The sequence below is a fragment of the Lithobates pipiens genome, unplaced genomic scaffold (genome assembly GCF_037356315.1).
Source record: "Lithobates pipiens isolate NorthernLeopardFrog02 unplaced genomic scaffold, aLitPip1_a1.2 Scaffold_30, whole genome shotgun sequence".
Lineage (NCBI taxonomy): Eukaryota > Metazoa > Chordata > Amphibia > Anura > Ranidae > Lithobates > Lithobates pipiens.
Genome location: NW_027507791.1, coordinates 153,526,656 through 153,550,824, shown reverse-complemented (window position 1 = coordinate 153,550,824; position 24,169 = coordinate 153,526,656). Strand labels below are relative to the sequence as shown.

Here is a 24,169-nt window from a genome sequence, read left to right as displayed (position 1 = left end):
TCACTGCACTTTTTGGCAACCTCAAACCTGTAAAATAAAATTTTTTGCTAATTTGCTAATTTTGGACCTCTTAAACCTGACTGGGCTTTACCTTAAAAACTTAAGTCCAAAAGGTTTTTTTTTTTTTTTTTTTTTTATATTGCAGTTTACCAATGGTAGCTGCACAAGGTTTCTGTTTTGAGGGGGTAAAAAGGCTGAAAAAAGGAAAATTAAATGCAGTTACCACATCGGAATGGTAAGCTGCAATATATAACATTTTTAATTTTGGGTTTAATACCACTTTGGGCTTATAAAGGTTCTTCAACTAGTTTGACACAAAATAAAAGCAGCTACAAAAACTCCCAATGGAATTGCCTAGGTGATCCAACCAGAAGTGGGAGTAGGTACCTGTCTACCTCTGCTCCAAAAAAAAAAAAAAAAAGTTTCCAAAGAAGAAGGGGGGGGGTGCATAAAGTGATAAAGTGCAACCTCCCCTTCATGGTGTTGTTCCACCTTAACCACTTGGCGCCCATACTACGTCTATTGACGTCATGGGCTTTCGGTGGTTATATCTGAATGATGCCTGAGGCCACAGACATTCAGATATTGCCGTTTTCAGCCGGCGATTCCCTGCACCATAAGAATGATCATAGCGGCTGTTCCACTGCTTGATCGTTCTTACGGGAGGCGGGAGGGGACACCCCCCCTCCCGCTGCCCTCCGGTGCTTGTACCGACTCACCGCTTCCATCGGTGAGTCGGTCACAGGATCCGCCGGCCCCAGCAAATTACTATAGAGCTTTCCGGCGGACCAGATCGTCCCGAGTCTCTAAGATCGTTCGGAGGCCGGGCGCGATGTAAAGCGTCCCTGTCCCCATGAGCTCATACACAGAAGCGAACGCATACTTAAGTCCCGCCCACATATGAAAACTGTGTTCAAACCACACATGTAAGGTATCGCCACGAACGTTAGAGCGAGAGCCATAATTCTAGCTCTAGACCTCCTCTGTAACCCAAAAAATGTAACCAGTAAAAAAAATTTAAGTGTTGCCTATGGGGATTTGGCGCCATTCCACGAGCGCGTGCAATTTTGAAGAGTGACATGTTGGGTATCTATTTACTCGGCGTATCCTCCTCTTTCACATTATGCAAAAAAATGGGGCTAACTTTACTGGGTTTTTTTTTTTGTTTTTTTTTAAGCATGAAACCTTTTTTTTCTGAAAAAAACGTGTTCGAAAAATTGCTGCACAAATACCGTGCGAGATAAAAAGTTGCAACGAGTGCCATTGTATTCTCTAGGGTCTTTGCTTAAAAAAAAAAAAGCATATATAATGTTTGGGGGTTCTATGTAATTTTCTAGCAAAAAAAAAAAAATAGGAATTTTACATGTAGGAGAGAAATGTCAGAATTGGCCTGGATGCGAAGTGGTTAAAGCAGATCTTAACCCACTTTCTCTTCTTCCCCTCCACGGTTGAAATTGGGATTTTCACAGCATTTTTTCTCCTTTTTTTTTTCACAAACTACTTTAATATAAGCTAAGAAAATAAAAATATATGTATCCATTATTGCTACCAAATGAAAGCCCTATCTGTCACGAACAGTTTATAAAATAACTTTAGAGCAATTTCCCACTTTTTTTTTTTTTTTAACACAAGCAACTGAAAAGCTAAACAAAAACTTTAAAATCAATAAATGTGTTCACACTTGGTCAGTAAAAAAAAAAAATCCTACTTGCAGCATCTTTGAAGCATGTTTGGGGAGTTTAAACAACCTTGCCACTGAAAGCAATGGAAACGTGGCAAAAACGTGAGTCACATGTACAATGTATAGTATACAGTATATTTCTGTCCTTAATCACTTCCCATCTGGGTCAATTCTGGCACTTCGCTCCTACAAGTAAAAATCTTATTTTTTTGTCCCTAGAAAACTACCCCCAAACATGTTTTTGTTTTGTTTTTTTTCGCAGGGATCATGGGGTCATTACAATTTTTTATTTCACACGGTGTTTGCATAGAGATTTTTCCCTTAAAAAAAATAAAATAAAAAATAAAGTTTTTTTTTTTTTTTTAATTCATGAAAGAAAAAAACAGTAAAGTTAGGCCATTTTTTTTTTTCAACTCCAAAGGCAATTTTTTCAATTTTTTTTTTTTTTTTTACAGGTTTCCTGTTTAAAGCAAGAGCCCTTTCACACTGAAAGCACCCAGGCGTTGGCGATAAAGAAGCTCTATTTGTAGCACCGCTTTACCGTTGTTTTAGCGCCGCTGTTTGGCTGATAGTGGGGCAGTTTTAACCCCCGCTGTTGGCCTAAAAAGGGTTAAAACTGCCCAAAAAAATGCCGCTGCAGCAGTGGTGCTGCCCATTGCTTGCAATGGGCAGGGATTCTATAGGAGTGGTGCATTCACTGCTCCTACAGTCCTGCAAAGAAGTTGCTTGCAGGACTTTTTGTGATGCCCTGCCAACGTAGGCTAAGGGAAATCTCTGAATTTTGTCACATTTTTGTTATGTTTTGTAGAAGATGCCTAAGGCCACTTACACATGGGGCAGATACGTTTTGATGGACTCAGCTTGCTCAGTGGGGATCGCCTGTCAGAGTCCCGCTGTCTTCTATGGGGGGACTGGATGAAAATGGAAAACCTGTCAGTTTTCATCCGATCCCACCCACTGGACAGATGGCAAACGTAATGCCATACGTCTGTTTTCAGTGCATTTTGTAGGATTAGAAGCCAGGCGGGTGTCAGTGGACACATCGGCTGACATCCACCTCCCCACAGAGGTAAATGGATGGCCCTATCGGCTCTGCCTGAAAAGCAGACAGGTGGACCTGATCGATCCGAGCGTGTGAAATGGGCCTAAAATCTGACCTTTATATTAATAGAGACTTCTGGGAAAATCAGTTAATCACAGAAGCAGAAAATATGATTCCTGGGGGTGTTCTGTACAGCATCTGGGTATGAAATGCATGCAGTTTGCCAAATTTCATCCAATTCAAAAATGACAGCACTTCAGATTGAAAAAGAAAGATCACTGAATATGTATGTATATTATTTTTTCATTGCAATATTGTTGTCCCAAAAAAGTGCAGTTACAATTTAATGCAGAGTTTACAAATATAAAAGGAGGGAGCTGTACAAAATTAAGATGGTATAAGCACAAACTCAAAATGCACCACAAGGGCTCAAAATTAATATGGTTCAGAAGGAGAAACAAATGTGGAAACAAGGTAGAATAAAACAAATGGACCAGGTGGTTTACAACCAAACATTTGCCATGGTTTCTTACCAGTTTTCAAACGCCATAGACTAATAATTGGCTTAGTAACAATGGATTGGTGCAAGGGAAATGTGCTGAAATTTGATCACAAACAAAAGTATGAGAAAACAATATAACACCCAGCACAAATTCACCAAAGACAAGTTGTCATATGCAATTCTGTTTAAAGAGATGTAAACAAAATGGATGGCAGTGGATTTAAAATACTTTGCAAACCAGAATTTTTCCTTCTCCCCTGCAATTTGCTGTCCTGATCCTGAGTTTTTTGAGGTCGAAAAATACGTTTTGGTACCTGCTTTTTCTTTTTGACCGGGAAGGATCTCTTTTTATCGGCTGTCCTGTCAAGAATATTATCGAGGTCAGGGCCGAAGAGAAGGTCCCCTGAAAAGGGTAACCCACACAGCTTGTTCTTTGATGCCGAGTCACCGGGCCAGGTTTTAAGCCATAAGGCTCTTCTTGCAGCATTAGTTAGAGCTGCTGACCTGGCTGACATCTTAATTGCCTCAGCTGAGGCATCTGCAATATAAGCAACTGCCGCAGTCAGGGTAGGAAAAGAATCTAAGATTTCCTGTTTGGGGGAATCTGCAGCTATATGTGACTTTAACTGGTTAATCCAGTATTCTAAATCTCTGGCTACACACGTTGTGGCCATTGCTGGTTTTAAATTGCTCATAACTGATTGCCATGATCTCTTGAGAAAAAGATCCATGCGTTTGTCCATCGGAACCTTCAAAACTCCCATGTCTTCAAAGGACAGATCCGTGGACCTTGAGACCTGGGAGAAGGCGGCATCCAGTCTGGGCACCTTGTTCCACACTGCTGCAGGGTCCTCCTCAAAAGGAAAACGCCTTTTGTGGGCTTTGGAGAAAAAGGGCTTTTTCTCTGGATCCTGCCATTCTTTCCTAATGGCCTCAGAGATGACCGGATGAACTGGGAACGTCCGGCCCTTAGGCTCATCCAACCCAGCATACATGCGGTCATGGAGTGATAATTCCTTTCTCTCCTCACTTAAGCCAAGCGTAGCATGAATGGCTTTAAGGAGCCCATCAACCTCTTCAAGGGACAGTTTGAATTTAGAGGGGGCTACCTCAGACTCCTCCAACTCCTCTTCTGACTCGTTAACGTAAAGAGCAGTGGACTGCTTTTCCCTATCTGAAGGGTCTTCAGGCAGAGATTCCAATACCGGGATAGAGAAAGACCCCTGGGAAGACTCTGAAGTGGAAGGCTGACTAGCAGTCGGGTTTACTAGTGAGTCACGAAAATTCTGAACCGTGGCGTATAGCTCCTTCTTTACAGAGGCAACCAGATCCTCGCATACAGAGGCTGATTCCTCTTTAACTAAAGAAGAAATGCAGGCACTGCATAGGGTTTTCTTCCAATTTTCTCCCAGCTTGGCCCTGCAAGACGGACATCTCTGCTTTGGGTCAGAGCACTTAGCCTATGAAGAAAAAGACAAAAAAGGGAAAAAAAACAGGGAACCCTTAGTGAGACCCAGTCTCAGCCTTGATAGGGATCACCACACAGGTGCACTGAGAAGAAACCAGTCAGCTTCTAGTGCCCAGACAGGCCCCTTGCCACCAGGGGGGAAAGAAAAAAAAAAAAAAAAAGACAGAGAGACCAAAAGCCAGGAAAATACGAGAAAAAAGGCAGACTTTAACCGCTGCCTCCTACCTGGGCTTTGCTGGTGCCCGTGCCTGTCCCCACCGCTGCAGACGCTGAATCTTCCATAACAGGCGTGCAGAATTCCACTTGTGGCTACACGCCGCCTCCGGACTCCCATAATGCATCTGCACCAGACCGGAAGCGGAAGTAGGCACCAGCTACTGTCCTCCCTCCTCCCCCCTGCGTCCACGCCGGAAACGTTTCAGCCGACCCAGTGACCCGCTCTGTCATTTCCGGCGCGACCGCCGAAAAAAAACATGGCGGCAGCACGCGCGCGCCGCCGCGCCTACGGACGTGCGGGCCACCGAATCTTCGGCTCTCTCCGAGCACCAAGAGGGGAAGAGGAGCCCGCTTGCTACCGCTGCCGAGGCCTGGGTAGGTCGGGAGGACAGCGGGTCCCTTAAGGAGGAAAAAAAGGGAAGGAAGCCTTGTCCCTCAGGAACACCCAAGAGATCTGACTCCCTCCCAAAAGATGTTCCCTCCGGGCCGGAGGAAACACAATAACTGAGGTGTGGTAGGGAGGAAGGTGTTTCCTAACGAGGAGGGAGGAGTCGCTATCTCTCAGGTGCTGTCCTGAAAGACGCCTTGGGAAAAGGGGTTTAGCAAATAAATTCAGGGAAATGTGGGAACCACGGCTGACACTACCAGGTTTGACATCATTCATTTTGGGATCAGATGGAAGCATAAGGGTTATTATACCATCTACTAGTTAGAGTAGTTAAAGGGGTTGTAAAGGTAAATGTTTTTTCACCTTAATGCATTCTATGCATTAAGGTGAAAAAACATCTGACAGTGCAGCCATTGGCTCGCGCTGCTGTCAATCACATCCACTGACGCGGCGGGGCAGGGCCGTGTGATACAGCGAGCGGCTATAGCCGCCGGCTGTATCACGGGAGCGCGCCCGCAGATGCTTCTCACCATGCGAGGGAGCTCGCATGAACGTGAGAAGTACCTGCGGGAGGAAGCAGAGACAGCCGCCAAGGGACCCCAGAAGACAAGGGCCACTCTGTGCAAAACGAGCTGCAGAGTGGAGGTAAGTATAACATGTTTGTCATTTAAAAAAAAAATATTTAACTCTACAATCCCTTTAATCATAGCTCAAGAAAGGAGGATTGGTATGGGGGGGCTCATGGGGAGGGGTGGAGGAAAGGGAGAGAAAATTTATATATATATTTTTTTGCTCTTCTTGCTGTTATTTTCTGTTGTCTTTAGTTGTATAGAATATAATGTTATTGTTGTATGTATTCTGGAATTTTTCTGTGTTTCACGATAACAGATAAAAAAAAAAAAAAAAAAAAAAACACACACACACACACACACACACACACACACACACAGAGTTCAATTTTGTTCTCATCTGACTAGACTATATTCTCCCAGTATTTCACAGGCTTGTCTAAATGTTTTGCAGCACATTTTAACTACTTAAGGACCGCCTCATGTATATATACGTCGGTACTTTGAAGAGGGATATCTCGGTAATGGCAGAAGCTGCTGCCACAACCAAGATATCCCTCTTTACAGGAGGCGGTCCTGTGTACGATAAACGGTGGTCTCCATGGCGGGTCCACCGCGAGATCACCGTTATCGGCGACGGGAGAGGTGCCACCCCCCTCCCGCGCCCTCGGCCTTTTACCAGAACCATCGGTAGTGGCAGAGGCGATTGGGTCCTATTGATGGCTGGGTATAGAGACGAGTGAGGCTAAGATGGCCCCCACTCGTCTCTATACCATAGGAGGGCGGAAGCGAAGTCAAAATGTCACTTCCACCCATACCTCTTAAAGGAACATTTTTTCAAATGACTTTTTTTTCTTTTTTTATTGCATTTAAGTTCAAATATGAGATCTGAGGACTTTTTGACCACAGATCTCATATTTAAGAGGACCTGTCATGTTTTTTCTATTACAAGGGATGTTTACATTTCTTGTAATAGGAATAAAAGTGATCCATTTATATATATTTTTTTAAAAAGTGTAAAAATAAATAAAATCATGTAAAATAAATAAGAGAAAAAAATATATATTTTTTTTAAACCCCCCCCTGTCCCCACGAGCTCGCGCACAGAAGCTAACGCATACGTGAGTAGTGCCCACATATGAAAATGGCGGTCAAACCACACATGTGAGGTATCGCCGCGATCGGTAGAGCGAGAGCAATAATTCTAGCCCTAGACCTCCTCTAACGCAAAACATGCAACCTGTAGAATTTTTTAAATGTCGCTTATGGAGATTTTTGAGGGTAAAAGTTTGACGCTATTCCACGAGCGGGCGCAATTTTGAAGCATGACATGTTGGCTATCAATTTACTCGGCGTAACATTATCTTTCACAACATAAAAAAAATTGGGCTAATTTTACCGTCTTATTTTTTTATTCCAAAAAGTAAATTTTTTTACAAAAAAGTGCGCTTGCAAGACCGCTGCGCAAATACGGTGTGAAAAAAAGTATTACAACGACCGCCATTTTATTCTCTAGGGTGTAAGAAAAAAAAACTAAATATAATGTTTTTGAGGGTTCTAAGTAATTTTCTAGCAAAAAAACTGTTTTAAACATGTAAACACCAAATCTGAAAAAGAGGCCTGGTCCTGAAGCTTCAGCATGCTTTTTCTTCAGTAATGGAGTCTTGCGTGGTGAGCGTGCATACAGGCCTTGGCGTTTGAGTGCATTAATTGTTTTCTTTAAAATTGTACCCAATTACAGGTTTTTCTGGAGCTCTCCACAAGTGTGCCTTGGCTCTTGGATAACTTCTGATAATTCTTTTCACTCCTCTGTCAGAAGTCCTGCTATGAGAACCTGGTCGAGGCCGGTTTATGGTGAAATTGTGTTCTTTCCCCTTCCAGATTATGGCCCCAACAGTGCTCATTGGAGCATTCAGAAGTTTAGAAATCCTTCTGTAACCAATGCCATAAGTATGTTTTGCAACAATAAGGTCGCGAAGGTCGAGAGAGCCATGATTTTACCCATCATGAAATGTTTCTTGTGTGACACCTTAATAATGAGACACCGTTTTATAGGTCATCAGTTGAGACTGAACCAGCTGATGTTAAATTTGAACTGACAAGGGGCAGGACTGCTTTCTAATTACTGATATATTTCAGCTGGTGTCTTGGCCTTCCATGCCTTTTTCCATCTCCCTTTCTTCAGGCATGCAATACTTTTTTTCCTGTCTCATTCCATTTTATTATACATAACTTCATTTATGAAGTCATTTGTTCTGGTTCCTTTGTATGGATTGCATGGGTTGTTACCAACAGGTGGTGAAAAGGTCATGTCCATAACACCTTTAGAAATATATTTACCTAGAAAAATGGTAATGTGTTCAATACTTATTTCACCCACTGTATGTGCTGCATATTGGTCCTTTTAAAAAATGAAATAAATACTACAGAAATAGGAGTTTCCAGGCAGAATTTTGTTTGTGCATACTCACAAGATACGTCTGAAGCTCATACATTAATACAGTGTGCAAAAGGCCTAAAAGTTAGGTATGCTGTGTGAATGGGAACACAAACACGTAGTGGAGTTTTTTCAAATTTCACACTTGAAGTTAAAATATACAAAGGTTCTACAGCAAAAAAGAAAAAAAAAAGAAAAAAGGACGTAAATGGATAGAATACACATTCAAAGAGTAGTGATTAATGACTCACAGGTTTACATACAAGTGGGTATGTCAAGGATGAAGAGGGATCTGGTTGTTCTGGTAGTTCAGAGACTTAAAGCGGAAGTAAATTCCTTCCTTAAACGCCCACAGGTAAGCTTTTTATGACAGAAGAGACTCTGTTTCTTCTCTGTTAAATGCCTCTTTCTGGTTGTTCGTGTGTTCATGTCACATGTGCAGCTTTGTGTACAGATTGGTACAATTCTGTGCAAGGACAAAATTAACTCACATGCTCATGTGTGAGAGTTACACCATCCCAGCCCAGCCAATTAAAATCAACCAATAATTTAGAAGACAAAAAACGTATGAAGATGGAAGCAATTGACCATACAAGGAAGCACAGAAAAATGTAGCTCTGAAAAGGATCGCTTTGCTGGGCAAGTGTGCAAATATGTGGGGTAGGCATGCATATAAAAACCGGAGTTCCACCCAAATATGGAACCGCCGCTTTAACCACTTCAATACCAGGCACTTAAACACCTTCCTGCCCAGACCAATTTTGAGCTTTCAGCGCTGTAACACTTTGAATGACAATTGTGCGGTCATGCGACACTGTACCCAAATAAAATTTTTAGCATTTTTTTCCCCACAAATAGAGCTTTCTTTTGGTGGTATTTGATCACCTCTACGGTTTTTATTTTTGGCTAATAAAAAAAAAAAAATACAGAAAATTTTGAAAAAAAAAATGTATTTTTGGTTTCAGTTTCAAAACTTTGTAAATAAGTAAGTTTTCTCCTTCACTGATGGGCACTGATGGGCACTGATGAGGTGGCACCAATGAAGTGGCACTGATGGACACTGATATGTGGCACTGATAGGTGGCACAAATTTGCACCGATAGCTGGCACGGATTGGCATGAATGGGCATGGATAGGCGGTACAGATGGGCATGGATAGGCAGCACAGATGGGCACTCATAGGCACTCATTTGCGGCACGGATGGGCACTCATAGGCGGAACTGTATTATATTATACTGTACTAATGGATGGCAGTGCCAAACAATGCATGCCAATCAGTGATGCCCATTGTGGGCACTGATTGGCATCCATTGTGGGCACTGACTGGAATCCCTGGTGGTCTAGGGTTGCATACCTTGTGCTGGGCATCCCTGGTGGTCCAGTGTGGGCATCCTCGAGGGGGGGGGGGGCTGTGCTGATAATTGATCAGCACAGACCCCCCGTCAGAGGAGTAGCCGATCGGCTCTCCTCTACTTGTGTCTGACAGACGCGAGGAAAAGCCGATCACCGGCTCTTCCTATTTACACTGTGATCAGCCGTGATTGGACACAGCTGATCATGTGGTAAAGAGTCTCCGTCGGAGACCCTTTACCGAGATCGTAGGTGCAGGGTGTCAGACTGACACCCCGCAACAACGATCACCCAGGGGCACGCAGCGGCTCACAATCCTGATCACGTCATATGCCGTCCGGTCAGGATTTGGAAACCACTTTGCTGCTGTGTTTCTGTTATAGGGCAGGCGGCAAGTGGTTAAGTACTTGTGACCCCCTGAGATTCCACATTTGGCACGTTATTTTTTTTGGGGGGGTGGGGGGGGGGTGGTCGAGCAGGTACTTCTTTTTCACAGGACCTCAACTCCTATTCCCTCTCGTGGTGCCGCCGAGCGGAAGATCACCTCTCCCCCCCTCCCTGCAATCTTCTGGGAGAAGTTACAGGTCCCAGAAGATTGCCCAGCCATTCACAACAAGCACCGCAGCTGCTTGCGCATGTGCAGTGCGTGCCTGGCTGCGAAGCCACGGCTGGGCGCCCACACTTGCAATGCTGACGCCGCATAGAGGAGGGGGAGAGGAGAGAGGCTTCAGGTGGCCGCATCCCTGGACTGTGGGTCAGGTGAGCGTCTGTAGCACTTTATGTAGCTGCTGACTTTTAAACGGGTGGAATTCCACTTTAGACCCAAGAAGTTCTTGGGAGGTCTACATTCGTTCTGGCAGTTTAATTTCACTTTAAAGAGAATCTAAACTGTGCAAACAATGCTCAAAAAGGTAAAATGCCAAAAAGACAAATAACTTGTCACCAGTATTAACTGTGCTCTTTCTGCAGCTTAGCTTTTCCCAAGCCTGACATATCCATTCTGGTGTCTTTGTGTAAAGGCGGCCATCTATGCAAGGATAGGAGTCATTTCAGAGGTGCCCTAATTGCTAATGTGATGACTAATAGAGAAATAAGCAAGAGGCAGGAGATAAGCAGAAATGATAAACTCACAGGATGAAGGAAGCAGGCAGATCCTTATATCACAACCTTCTCTTCAGCAAGGAGAACAGTGAACAGCACAGTGGTATCAAAGGGGTGTCTAGGCACATGGAGTGCATACTATTTTTCACTGTACTGCTTAAGTACAATTAACATTTTGTATATGCTCCCTATAATAGAGCAAACCTTTAATTTTGGAGTTCACATTGACTTTAATAACAGCATGAAATGCCAATCTGTAGCTTCTAGAGAAGAGAAGAAAAAAAATAGAAAAAAGAAAAAAAGGATACCCCTAATCTAAAAGTAACATAAAGCTAAGTGACAGAAAAATAAAAAATAATAAAAAAATACCATAAATCTAGCCCCCATTTTGTAGACACTAACTTTTGCGCAAACCAATATACGCTTACTATAATTTTTTTACCAGAAATATGTAGAGTAATACATATCGGCCTAAATGGAGGAAAAATTATCTTTTTTTTATTTTATATATTTATTATAGCAAAAAGTAAAGATATCGTATTTTTTCAAAATTGTCGCTCTTATGTTTATAGTGCAAAAAATAAAAACCATATCAAATACCACCAAAAGAAAGCTCTATTTGTGGGGAAAAAAGGATGTAAATTTTGTTTGGGTACAGCGTCGTACGACCGAGCAATTGTCAGTTAAAGCGACGCAGTACCGCATCACAAAAAAGGCCCGGTCAGGAAGGGGGTAAATTCTGTGTGGTTAAGTTATGAAGGGGGGGTGGTGCTCGCCGATTACCGATAACTACCGCTAATTTTTTGTTTACATTTTGCGCTCTTTTCAACATGAGACATGTAAATATATGTTAATGGTGTAAAAATATTAACCAACAAAGCAAAAAATAAAAGTTTTAATTATTAAAAGTTTAAAAATAGAAGTAAAACTACTTAGAAGGAAAATGGAGTCAATCAGGCTGATTACAGTAAATTAAGGGTTAATAAGCGGTTGAACATTTTTTTTTAATGAAAAGTATTTTTGTACTTGACATGGTTGCTATAAACTGACTTAATTTGCAGATCGAAGTTCATTCCTTTGATGAAGTTATAAAGATTTATTTTTAGGTGTCCCCTTTCAGCGAGCAATGTTGCTGATGGGGGTGGAATCGAGATGGCAATCTTTTAATGATTAATTGCACAGCACTACTAACTATGAAAATTAAACAAATATTGTACATGCCCATCAAGTTGAACAAGAAGCATTCTCAAAAATCTAAACCCTCTTACCCCTCCTACCCCAGGCAGTAAGTAACCACCTAGGGACTTTGGTGTAGTAACAGCTACGCTTCAAAGATTAGATACCTGTTTGAACAAGGTTCTGCTATTGACTACATGATCCCACCCCCCCCCCCCCCCCATACCTTTATTCAACAGCTATGCATTCCCTTTGCCTCTGACCCAACCCAGACTATTCTTTCAGGCTCTTCCTCCTCCCCTGCCCCCTTCCGATTATCTTTGTGTTTTCACCCTCTACCCTCCCCGATTTGCCTCTCCCCTAAACTTATATTCCATTTATTAGCTTTCTTACCCATGACCTTTTATTCCCTCCCAATTTACACTTATACCAAAGCCTTCTGTGTCGCTGAACACCACAACAGCTTAGAATTTGCAGAGCCATGTCATCATACACAGACTCCCGTATCTTAGCTGTTGACAGCTGACAGCACTCCCTCCTCTCCCCTGCAGGAGCTGTTCACAGACACAGAAAAGGGAGAGCTGCAGGATCATGTGACTGGACCAGAGTGGACTTAAAAAAAAGGTTTTTTTTAACACAGAGTGGGCAGGATAAGCAGGAGAAGGGAAGGATGAATACTGTGTTAGGCTTTAATTCCACTTTAAAAATCCAATAAAGATGAGATTTAATATAAACAAAAGATTTTTTTCATACTACTTTCACACAAAACTCACAAAAAGTATCACAAAATGATTACTAAAACAATCCTTACCTAATACTTTTACAGCACGACTGGGACTTTCTAGAACAAGTCCTTCATCGGTGTCAAAAATAGGGTTATCTATTCCAGTTTTAGGAAATGTTTGTGCCAATTTCTTAAGTCTCATTGAAGAATTAACATCCAGATCCTGTTTCTTTCCTTCTTCCTCACGTCTACGGCGCATGTCTTCCTGCTGCTGCCGAATTCGTTCAAGCTGTGCACTTCGACGTATGGGCATTGCCCGTGTACCCAAGTCCCCTGGGCAATCTACTGCCATCTCTCTGTGCTTCTGCGGCTCTTCTGGAGAAAGCTCTGCACTATGCTTCTCACTATCAGAATCTTCTGCTACATGACCATTCACATGAGAAGTGGTCATGGCTGCTATACAAGCACTTTTGCACGTGGCTTTATTTCTGAATGTTTGTCCAGTAATCTAGGCAAAGAAATCCCATTGTGGCTAGCAGTCTCCAGGATCACAGGACCAGATTGTATGCAATAATTATGAACCTATGAACAAAAAAAAAAAAAAAAAAAAAAAACAGCAGAAGATATGATTTAGAGCTTGATCTCGGCTATCTCTATACAAAAATAATGACATAGCATTCAGATGCAGATAAGTAGATAATAGCTAACTTTGACCACTAATCAATAAGCTTGCTTCATTTAGTCCTAAGAGGCAATGTCAAACACTAAAACAGTATAAGATAATTTGTACCCTGTATAGTGGAACGCTTGAGAGGTCCTGAGGATGTGACAAAAAGGAAATTAGGCCAATTTCACACTGGGGCGGCGCGGGTGTCGGTGGTAAAGCGCCACTATTTTTTACATTACATACAGTCTCCTGTATGTAATCTGTTGGCGCTCGCCCCATCCCCCTCCCTCCAAGGCTGCATTCATGGCAATGGTGAGGCTGCATTCATGGGCACTGATCCTTATTTTGCTTTACAGTTCTCTATTTAAATTTTTTTCCCCTGAAACTTCCCTCTTAAAGTGAAGGTACATGTTATAAGCCGATAAATACAGCATATCCAAATAACATGCCCGAGCTCATCCTTAGTCCTGAGCGGCGCTCAGGGATTCGTTGGTGGCCGCAAGAGATATATTATATATATGTCCATCCAAAGAACATGCCCAAGCTAGAGAATTCTTGTTGGGCAGTGTATTAGTGCTTGGACGAACACAATTAAACCCAAATGTAATGGTTCAAAGAATGTCAGACAAAATGGGCGGCCCTCACGCATGTTCACTTCATCAAATCTGGCTCTCTTTGAAAAAAAATAAAACATTTTGGACACCCATGGTTTAAACCAACTAAATACATTCCATCAACAAAAGGTAAATAAAGTCTTAATTTGTTTTGTTTAGTAAGCAGAGATAGCCTGAGTATAAAAGCCTTTCTCTGGCCAGTATGCTGTACAGAATACCCCCTGCCCACTCTGAGCAGGCCTCAATGTAGGGGTCCAACAATCCCTCCTGCGCAATGATTTATAAGTTTTGCAGCGCATGAACGAAAGCAAAAAATATTTTGCAGCAGTAAAGAAATTACAAATGGGGCAATTAATAAAATGTGTCTGATGTCTCGTACACACAATCTGATTATCGTACGACGTATCATTTGCATTTTGTTGCATAAGACTAATATCGAATACAACAGTGCAAAATGTTCTCTACGAAAAGTAAGTTTTTTGTCGTACGATTCTGGAAAAACCTTCCGGTGTGCGTAATTATGTATCGGAAATGATGTCAAATACGGGTGACCCCTGTGTCTGCCATGCCTTTTGGATTAAGAAACATGTTCTGATTTAACAATACTCGGCTTGCTTTATTGTTTTTCTTCTTTTTATATTGGTAAAAATAATTGGATTTCTTGACATACAGCAGAAATTATTAAAGTGTAATCAAAACATTATATAATTATATCCTTTTCATGGAACAGAGCTGATACATAATTAACTACAGTAATATTATCTGTTCATCGATTGCTGAGGAATATTGTGATCGGTTACAAGCAAGTTTCTGTTCGTATGTTGGGGCATTTTCACGGTATGAACATTGCTTACATTCGCCCATCACTTCTGGGTTATTTTCGAGTTTCCGATCATGTGTGGTGTACGACTATCGATTTTTAGTGGACATATACTGTACTGGCTAAACGATTGTCGTACTATGGGCTGTCTCTGAGCAAAGTTTTTGTGTTTGTCCCTTTGGATTTTTTAGCAAGATTGTAATTCTATGCCTACGAACAATACATACGTCAAATAAAATAGCAGCGACGTCTGCACCAGCTTCACATGAAGAGACTGACAGTGATGTGGGCGATTAGCTTCTGAGCTGCCTATTGTAAGCTTATTAGGCTGCATGAGTGGGACATACAATGGCCCTGTTCTTTGAAACCACTTGTCTGCGTACCTGCTGCCTACTCAGACTTGAGACACAATCATGCAATTACCATCTTCATTAGCTGCCATACAATAGTTTTTAGTGCAGGTTTGTTATGGCATTGTGTTTCCATAAATGGTGAAGCAATAGGCTAAAGGGAAATTATTAATTTGGAAATGGCTTTTGGAGGCGAGCGCCTTTTTTTTTTTTTCTCCTTTTCAATGCAGTGCATCACAGTGTTGTCGTCTCCTATAGTGCAGGTGCATTGCCTGCTGCTGTAACAGTGCATTGGGATGCCATACAAAATAAATTATGGTACAGGAAAAAATACCTTTTTAATGCAGACCTCAACTGTTTCTGAGCACCACAAATAGAAAACACTATTTATTTTCCAAGCAAACTTACCCATCCATGTCTCCACACTTTATTATTTCGAGAACTCACTTAAAAAATATTTACCTAGCAGATCTAGTTGTGGCACCTTGAGTAAGAGCAGACGATTCATATAGCATTTACTTTTTGGAATCCATCTGCCTTTTGCTCAAGCAGGCAGGAGGGTGACAATTATATTTCTGGTATAATGAAGTTTATGTGCCCCCTCTTTTATACCTATACAGTCTCTGACATTTGTGAACTGTGCACTCAGTCTTCAGACTCCTTTTACTTTTTTCAATTTTGCTACGTTGCAGCCTCATACTACAGTTGTTTAAATGTATTTTCTCATTAATCTACACTGCTACAATGGAAACTATACTTTGTAGTATGCAAACATTCTTTGAGTTCAGTTGTAAGTATCGCTTTGGCCATAAAGCTTCCAATAGCCTTTGCCCACCACCTTACCAGCAAGTCAAACTTTTAGTAACTATAAAAAATAAGCAAGTTTCAGAAAAATACTCTCTCTATTTTCTTATGCAGAGCAATTTAGATCTTTAAAATTGCATATTTTCCTAGATTTGTTGCGATTTTTTTTCAAGCTGCCAATAGTATGATCTTCTAAGCCAGAATAGGTTGTTGTTGATGACCTTCCTTTATTTGGATTATTAGGAGTCATGGAAAAGTACTGTATGCCTCAACCATTGATTTCTTTGACATACTCAAGTGGCACATGGCTACTGTTCTCTTGCCCTGGGGTTAAAGCATAAAATTGTTATGCTGGACCCCCCCCCCCCCCCCCCGATCCTTAAACCTGAAGTTGATCCAGATGAAGACCAAAATAAAACCCTATAAAACACGGACCAAATTGCACCGACTGACTTGGAACACAATACAAAAGTTCATTCTTAAATGAAATTGGATGCTTCTTGGGCCAACATTCTACAAAGCTGGAGAAAAATGTAAAGCAGTAGTAAACACGCTAATGTTTATTTTTTTTTTACCACCTGCAAAGCAAAAGGCATAATGAGCTAATATGCACCGCATACTAGCTCATTATGAAATACTTACCTTAGAACGAGGCCCCGACATCTGGCCCGATCCACACTGAGGGAGCTGACATGCTCCCTCTGCGTTTCTTCCGGGTATCGCGGCTCCGGCGCTGTGAGTGGCCAGAGCCGCATGCGCGCGGGAGATTTCATCCCGGCCGGTCGGCCACTGCCGGATTTTTAGCCGAGAATCCCCTTGTGCCCATGCGCCGCTGCAGTCAGCGGCGCATACCGAGGGGAATATCTCCTAAACCGTACAGGTTTAGGAGATTTTTTTTACCTACAGGTAAGCCTTATTATAGGCTTTCCTGTAGGTAAAAGTAAAAAAAATAAAAAAGAATAATAAATAAATAAAAAGAGTATACAACCACTTTAAGTTACAGCTTTCCAGTGACACACACACTTTCCAAAAGGAAATACAGGTATAGATTCAAATAAACCAGTCATGTAAAATATCTAGAAGGGCAGCAATGTAACACATGATATGCCCAATGTATCTAGCATATGTTTACCATGCTGATCGAAGGCAATATTTTCCTAATGAAAAGAAATGGTTGGATATCTAAGATAGAGTAAAGAAATCTCTCCTTTAACCCATTCCCACCGAGCGTACGCAGATGTGCGTACTCAGCTTTCGGAGGTTATACTGGGATGATGCCCGCAGTTGCAGGCATCATCCCGGTACCGTTGTTTAGAGCGGGTGATTAGCTATGCAGAAATAACAACCGTTGCAGCTAAAAGCTGCTCGGCTGTTATCCCGGAGGATCAGGAGGGGACACCCGATCGACAATCCACCACTTCTGGCGGCTATCGACAGACTGGAATGAAGCCGGAAATGGCTTAGTTACAGTCTCCTGATTGTAAACATGGAAGCGACGTCACAACATCACTTTTAGTTTACTCAGCTGACAATGGCGCCGGTTTTAAAAGAATATACAGTAGTCAGAATCACCAAAAATGGCAATCTGAATACTTTGAAATGCAAAGGAGGGATTTGGGAGAGTACCTGTCACCACCTATTACTGTCAAAAGGGATGTTTACATTCCTTGTGACAGCAATAAAAGTGATCAAAACATTATTTTTTTTTAATCGCAACTTAATATAAAATAAAGATTTTTTTTTAAAGAGCCCCCGTCCCTGCGAGCTATTGCAGCAAAGAAAACGCATACGGAAGTCATACCCGCATATGTAAATGGTGTTCAAATCACACATGTGAGGTATCGCCACGATCCTCAGGGTGCGTGCAATAATTCTAGCACTAGACCTCCTCTGTAACTCTAACCAGGTAACAGTAAAAAAAAAATTTTAAAGCGTCGCCTATGGAGATTTTTAGGTAGCGTAGTTCGTCGCTATTCTGCGAGTGCGTGCAATTATAAAGCGTGACATGTTTGGTATCCATTTACTCGGCATAACATCATCTTTCACATTATACAAAAAAAGTGCTATATTTATGGTTTCTTTCTTTTAAAACGAATGAAAGTGTTCCTTTTCCCAAAAAGTTGCGTTTAAAACACTGCTGTACAAATACCGTGTGACTTAAAATATTGAGACAATCGCCATTTTATTCTCTACTAAAAAAATACATATAATATTAATATAAAATACAGATTTTAACTTGTAAACAAACACCAAATGTCAGAAATAGGCTTAGTCATGAAAGGGTTAATTTTGGCTCAGAACTGTTTACACAGGTATGATGATGCGAAGTACCATTCTGAATGACCCAAAGTCTTCCACAGAAGGTAAACAGGCTCTTGAGAATTAAAGTGGAATGTGTAGCATGTGAAGAATTCTGCTGCCCTGACTATGGCCCAGAGTGCCTGACACTGTACAGACTTATGTTTACGAAGAAGCAAGTTTCCCAAAAAAGTGTGCAGCCCAGATTCTGGGTTTGAGTTCCCAAGGTCTGCAGTGTACTGGAAGCCATCAGAAACAACCGAATCTAAACAAGATAGGGAGTACATCGGGCAGGCTTTAGGGGTGCAAGTACACTAAACTTTATTTTGGAAAATGTGCATTTTGGCCCCCAAGGAACCTCAATATGTCAAAGGTGACTCTAGACTTAAACTATTGTAGGTAAATAAGACCCCTTTCACACCACACCACCCATAGCGTCGGCGGTAAAACGCCGCTATTTTTACCGCCAGATATGCAGCGCATTTCGGCCGATAGCGGGGTGCTTTTACCCCCGCTAGCTGCCGAGAAAGGGTTAAAACCGCCAGCGTTTTTCCGGCGGTATTACAGCGCTGCCCCATTGATTTCAATGGGGAGCAGCGGTGGAGTAGCGGTAAACACACCGCTCCTTCACCGCTCCAAAGAAGCTGCTGGCAGGACTTTTCCCTGATGTCCTGCCAGCGCACCGCTGTAGTGTGGAAGACCTCGGGCTTTCACACTACAGACAATGGTGCAGCTTTTTTAGGGCGGATTGCAGGCGCTATTTCTAACGCTATAGCGCCTGCAAAACGCCCTGGTGTGAAAGGGGTCTTAGTGTAACTGTACACCTTTTTACATCTTTTGCCCCCTTCATGACCAGGGCAATTTTTGCTATTCACCACTGGGCTATTGCTTGGCCATGCAAAACTGTACACAGAAAAAAATAAAATAAAAAATCACACAAAATAGAGCTTTCTTTTGGTGGTATTGGAGAAACACTCGGTATATTTTTTTCCTTTTTTTGCTTTCTATGAAACAAATCCAATAATTATTTTTTTAAATCAAAATTTTTTCATAAATTTAGGCCAAAATGTATTCTAGTATATATGTTTGGTAAAAAAAATTTAAAATAAAATAAAGAAAATCCCAATAGGTATGTATTGATTGGTTTGTGTGTAAGTTATAGCGTCTACAAAATGATGGCATACAGAGTGCCTTGGAAAAGTATTCATATCCCTTGAAATTTTCCAAATTTTGTCATGTTACAACCAAAAAATGTAAATGTATTTTATTGGAATCTTATGTGATAGATCCCAACATAAAGTGGCACAAAATTGTTAAGTGGAAGGGAAATGCTAAATGGTTTTCAAAATTTTTACAAATAAATATCCGAAAAGCGTGTCGTGCATTTGTATCCATCTCCCTCCTCAACTCTGATAACCCCCCAACTAAAATCTAGTGGAACCAATTGCCTTCAGAAGTCACCTAATTAGTAAATAGTCCACCTGTGTGTAATTTAACCACTTCCCGACCGGCGCACGCCAATGTATGTTGGCAGAATGGCACGGACAAGCAAATGGGCATACAGGTACATCCCTTTAAATTTGCCGCCGTGCCATTGCGTGCGCCGGTCGGTAAGTCCAGCGGACTCTATCACTGCGGGGATAATCGTGATCGTAAGAAGCCATAAGAAGTGGCAGTTGCAGTTTGTGAGAAGCCATTAAAAATTACAGTGTTTCTTTTTCGGAAAACTAACACTGCACATCACCCTGAACACACCATCCCCACCATGAAACATGGTGGTGGAAACATGTTGCGGAGAGGTTTTTCTTTAGCAGGGACAGAGAAGCTGGATAGAGCCAAACACAGGGCAATCTTAGACTATAACCTGTTAGAGTCTGCAAAATGCTTGAGACTGGGGCAGAGGTTCACCTTCCAGCAGGACAATGATCCTAAACATACACTCAGAGCTACATTGGAGGGGTTTAAATCAAAGCATATTTATGTGTTAGAATGGCCCAAAGTCTAGACCTACATCCAATTGAGAATCTGTGGCAAGACTTGAAAATTACTGTTCACAGACACTCTCCATTCAATCAGAGAGCTTGAGCTATTTTTCAAGAAGAATGGGCAAAAATGTCACTCTCTAGATGTGCAAAATACCCAAAAAGACTTGCAGTTGTAATTGCAGTGAAAGGTGGTTCTACAAAGTATTGACTCGGGGGGATGAATACAAATGCATGCCACACTTTACAGATATTCATTTGTAAAAAAAATTGAAAACCATTTATCATTTTCCTTCCAATTCACAATTATGTGCCACTTTGTGTTGCTCCATCACATAAAATAAAACCAAACATTTATTTTATTGGTAACATGACAAAATATGGAACATTTTAAAGGGATATGAATACTTTTTCAAGGCACTGTATACTGGAGTTTTAATTTTTTTTCTACTGGTAATAGCAGTGATGAGAGACTTGGTGCAGCGGGCAACTGACACTGGATGGGAACTGCCACTGACAACACCAGTGACAATAATACAATGATCAGTGCTAATACTATACACTAATACTGACACTGACTGGGAAGGGGTTAACAACTAGGGACAAGAAATCAAGGGGTTAACTGTGTGCCTAATGATGTGCAATATGTGTTGCTTTTATTAATCTATGTAGCTGATTTTTAAACAGCCACATCACTGCCCCATGTACAGAGCCCAGCATCATTGGTAAACACAGGGCTCTGTACTGTGATTCACTAAGCCAATCAATAGGTCCTGGCCATAAATTATTGCCCGGGACCTGCTGACAAACTCGTGCTGTACCAAATCACACCACAGATGGGGCAGTGGGCACACGTGGGCCCCCTACCCAGAAATGGCAGATCATGTACACGTATGTGACCTGCCACAGTAGGACCGCCCTGCCTCAGTAAAAAGGCAGTGGGAGGTCCTTTAGTGGTTAATTCAGTAAAGACACCTTTTTACCCCTTATTTCTGTAAATGTCTATTACTTCCCTGGAGACTGCTTTACAGATATTTAAAGCTGTTCTAAAGGCAGTTTTTTTTTTTTTTTTACCTTAATGCATTCTCTGCATCTGTGTGCATTTCCTCCCTTCAGCACCGCCTACTTACCGGAGCCCGATCACGATCACGATTCAGGTCTGTGCCCGAAAGCAGCAGCTATCTGTCTCGTCACAGGGCAGACTGATAGCAGCGGGAGCCATTGGCTCCTGCGGCTGTCAATCAAATCATGTATAGAACAGGCAAGTAGAACGTTTATTACTTAGAAAAATACCCCTTTCAATCACTAACCAAAAAACACCTCCTCATATTACTGTATGCCTGCATGAAGAGCTTATACAGTGCCTTGCGAAAGTATTCGGCCCCCCTTAAACTTTTCAACCTTTTGCCACATTTCAGGCTTCAAACAAAGATATAACATTTTAATTTTTTTCTGAAGAATCACCAACAAGTGGCACACAATTGTGAAGTGGAACGAAATCTATTGGACAATTTAAACTTTTTTAGCAAATAAAAAACTGAAAAGTGGTGCGTGCAAAATTATTCGGCCCCTTTACTTTCAGGGCAGCAAACTCACTCCAGAAGTTCAGCGAGGATCTCTGAATGATCCAATGTTGTCCTAAATGACTGATGGTGATAAATAGAATCCACCTGTGTGTAATCAAGTCTCTGTATAAATGCACCTGCTCTGTGATAGTCTCAGGGTTCTGTTGAAAGTGCAGAGAGCATCATGAAGACCAAGGAACACACCAGGCAGGTCCGTAATACTGTTGTGGAGAAGTTTAAAGCCGGATTTGGATACAAAAAGATTTCCCAAGCTTTAAACATCCCAAGGAGCACTGTGCAAGCGATCATTTCGAAATGGGAGTATCAGACCACTGCAGATCTACTAAGACCTGGCTGTCCCTCTAAACTTTCAGCTCAAACAAGGAGAAGACTGATCAGAGATGCAGCCAAGAGGCCCATGATCACTCTGGATGAACTGCAGAGAACTACAGCTGAGGTGGGAGAGTCTGTCCATAGGACAACAATCAGTCGTTCACTGCACAAATCTGGCCTTTATGGAAGAGTGGCAAGAAGAAAGCCATTTCTCAAAGATATCCATAAAAAGTCTCGTCTAAAGTTTGCCACAAGCCACCTGGGAGACACACCAAACATGTGGAAGAAGGTGCTCTGGTCAGATAAAACCAAAATCGAACTTTTTGCCCACAATGCAAAACGATATGTTTGGCGTAAAAGCAACACAGCTCATCACCCTCAACACACCATCCCCACTGTCAAACATGGTGGTGGCAGCATCATGGTTTGGGCCTGCTTTTCTTCAGCAGGGACAGGGAAGATGGTTAAAATTGAGGGGAAGATGGATGCAGCCAAATACAGGACCATTCTGGATGAATACCTTTTTTTAGTCTGCAAAAGACCTGAAACTGGGACAGAGATTTATCTTCCAACAAGACAATGATCCCAAACATACAGCAAAATCTACAAAGGAATGGTTCACAAATAAACGTATCCAGGTGTTAAAATGGCCAAGTCAAAGTCCAGACCTGAATCCAATCGAGAATCTGTGGAAAGAGCTGAAAACTGCTGTTCACAAACGCTCTCCATCCAACTTCACTGAGCTCGAGCTGTTTTGCAAGGAAGAATGGGCAAGAATTTCAGTCTCTCGATGTGCAAAACTGATAGAGACATAACCCAAGCGACTTGCAGCTGTAATCGCAGCAAAAGGTGGCTCTACAAAGTATTAACGCAAGGGGGCCGAATAATTTTGCACGCCCCACTTTTCATTTTTTTATTAGTTAAAAATATCCAATAGATTTCATTCCACTTCACAATTGTGTCCCACTTGTTGGTGATTCTTCACAAAAAATAAAAATTTTATATCTTTATGTTTGAAGCCTGAAATGTGGCAAAAGGTTGAAAGTTCAAGGGGGCAGAATACTTTCGTAAGGCACTGTAGCTTAAAGGGGTTGTAAAGTAAAAATTTTTATTTTTTTAAAATAACAAACATGTCATACTTACCTCCACTGTGCAGCTCGTTTTGCACAGAGTGGCCCCGAACCTGCTCTTCTGGGGTCCCTCGGCGGCTGTCTCTGCTTCCTCCCGCAGGTGCTTCTCACGTTAATGCGAGCTCCCTCGCATTGGTGAGAAGCACTGCGGGCGCGCTCCCGTGATATAGCCGCTCGCTGTATCACAAGGCCCCGCCCCCCGGCGCGCTGCATCATTGGATGTGATTGACAGCAGCGCGAGCCAATGGCTGCGCTGCTTTCAATCCATCCACTCCAGCCAATCAGCGGCCAGGCTGAGCGGCGAAGAGGACGGCGGGGGCGAGCGCGGGATTTTCGAGGGGTCAGGTAAGTAAAAGGGGGGACTGGGGGCGCCGGCAGTGTGAGATGTTTTTTCACCTTAATGCATAGAATGCATTAAGGTGAAAAAACATTTACCTTTACAACCCCTTTAACTCTACGGTTAATGTCCCATTAAATACTTTGTTTGGTCCAAGCTGGTGCAAAGGAACTATTAGCTGTACTAATAGGTGTGCTTAGCTGGGAATGCTGTATGAACTCTGTAGCCTCAGGCAGGGCTTGAGAAATTTGCTTTGAATCTAGGAGCCAGCTAAAAAGTTAGGTAATGTTCCCCCAAATCCCTCCTCCTAACGTAAATCTTCCCCCCCAAATCCCCCCCCCCTCCTAGAGTAAATCCTACCCCCCCAAATCCCCCCCTCCTAGCATAGATCCTCTCCCAAATCCCCACTGGTAGCGTAAAGGTTGAGAGGCGGACTGAAGACACCACATAACAGATGCACTTGCTGTGTCTGCTGTTAGGGCCGTACAGTTCATTTGGGACAACGTGGCATTAAAAGTGGAGTTAGACTTTAATAATTTCAACCCATTTCACAACCAGAAGTTTAGCACATTCCGGTTTGTCTGTCTGTCTAATGGACTTGAAGGTCACGGCAA

General features: G+C 42.1%; 1 protein-coding gene across 2 annotated transcripts in view; it reads right to left on the bottom strand.

Annotated features, from left to right (window-relative positions):
- Window positions 1–24,169, bottom strand: part of PALS1 (protein associated with LIN7 1, MAGUK p55 family member) — a 247,882-nt gene that overhangs the window by 167,403 nt on the left and 56,310 nt on the right. For both annotated transcript variants that reach the window (XM_077465006.1, XM_077465005.1), the window contains one exon: window positions 12,743–13,237. In XM_077465006.1, the coding sequence (XP_077321132.1) occupies window positions 12,743–13,106 (364 nt within the window). In that variant the 5' untranslated portion in view covers window positions 13,107–13,237. The remainder of the gene's footprint in view (window positions 1–12,742; window positions 13,238–24,169) is intronic.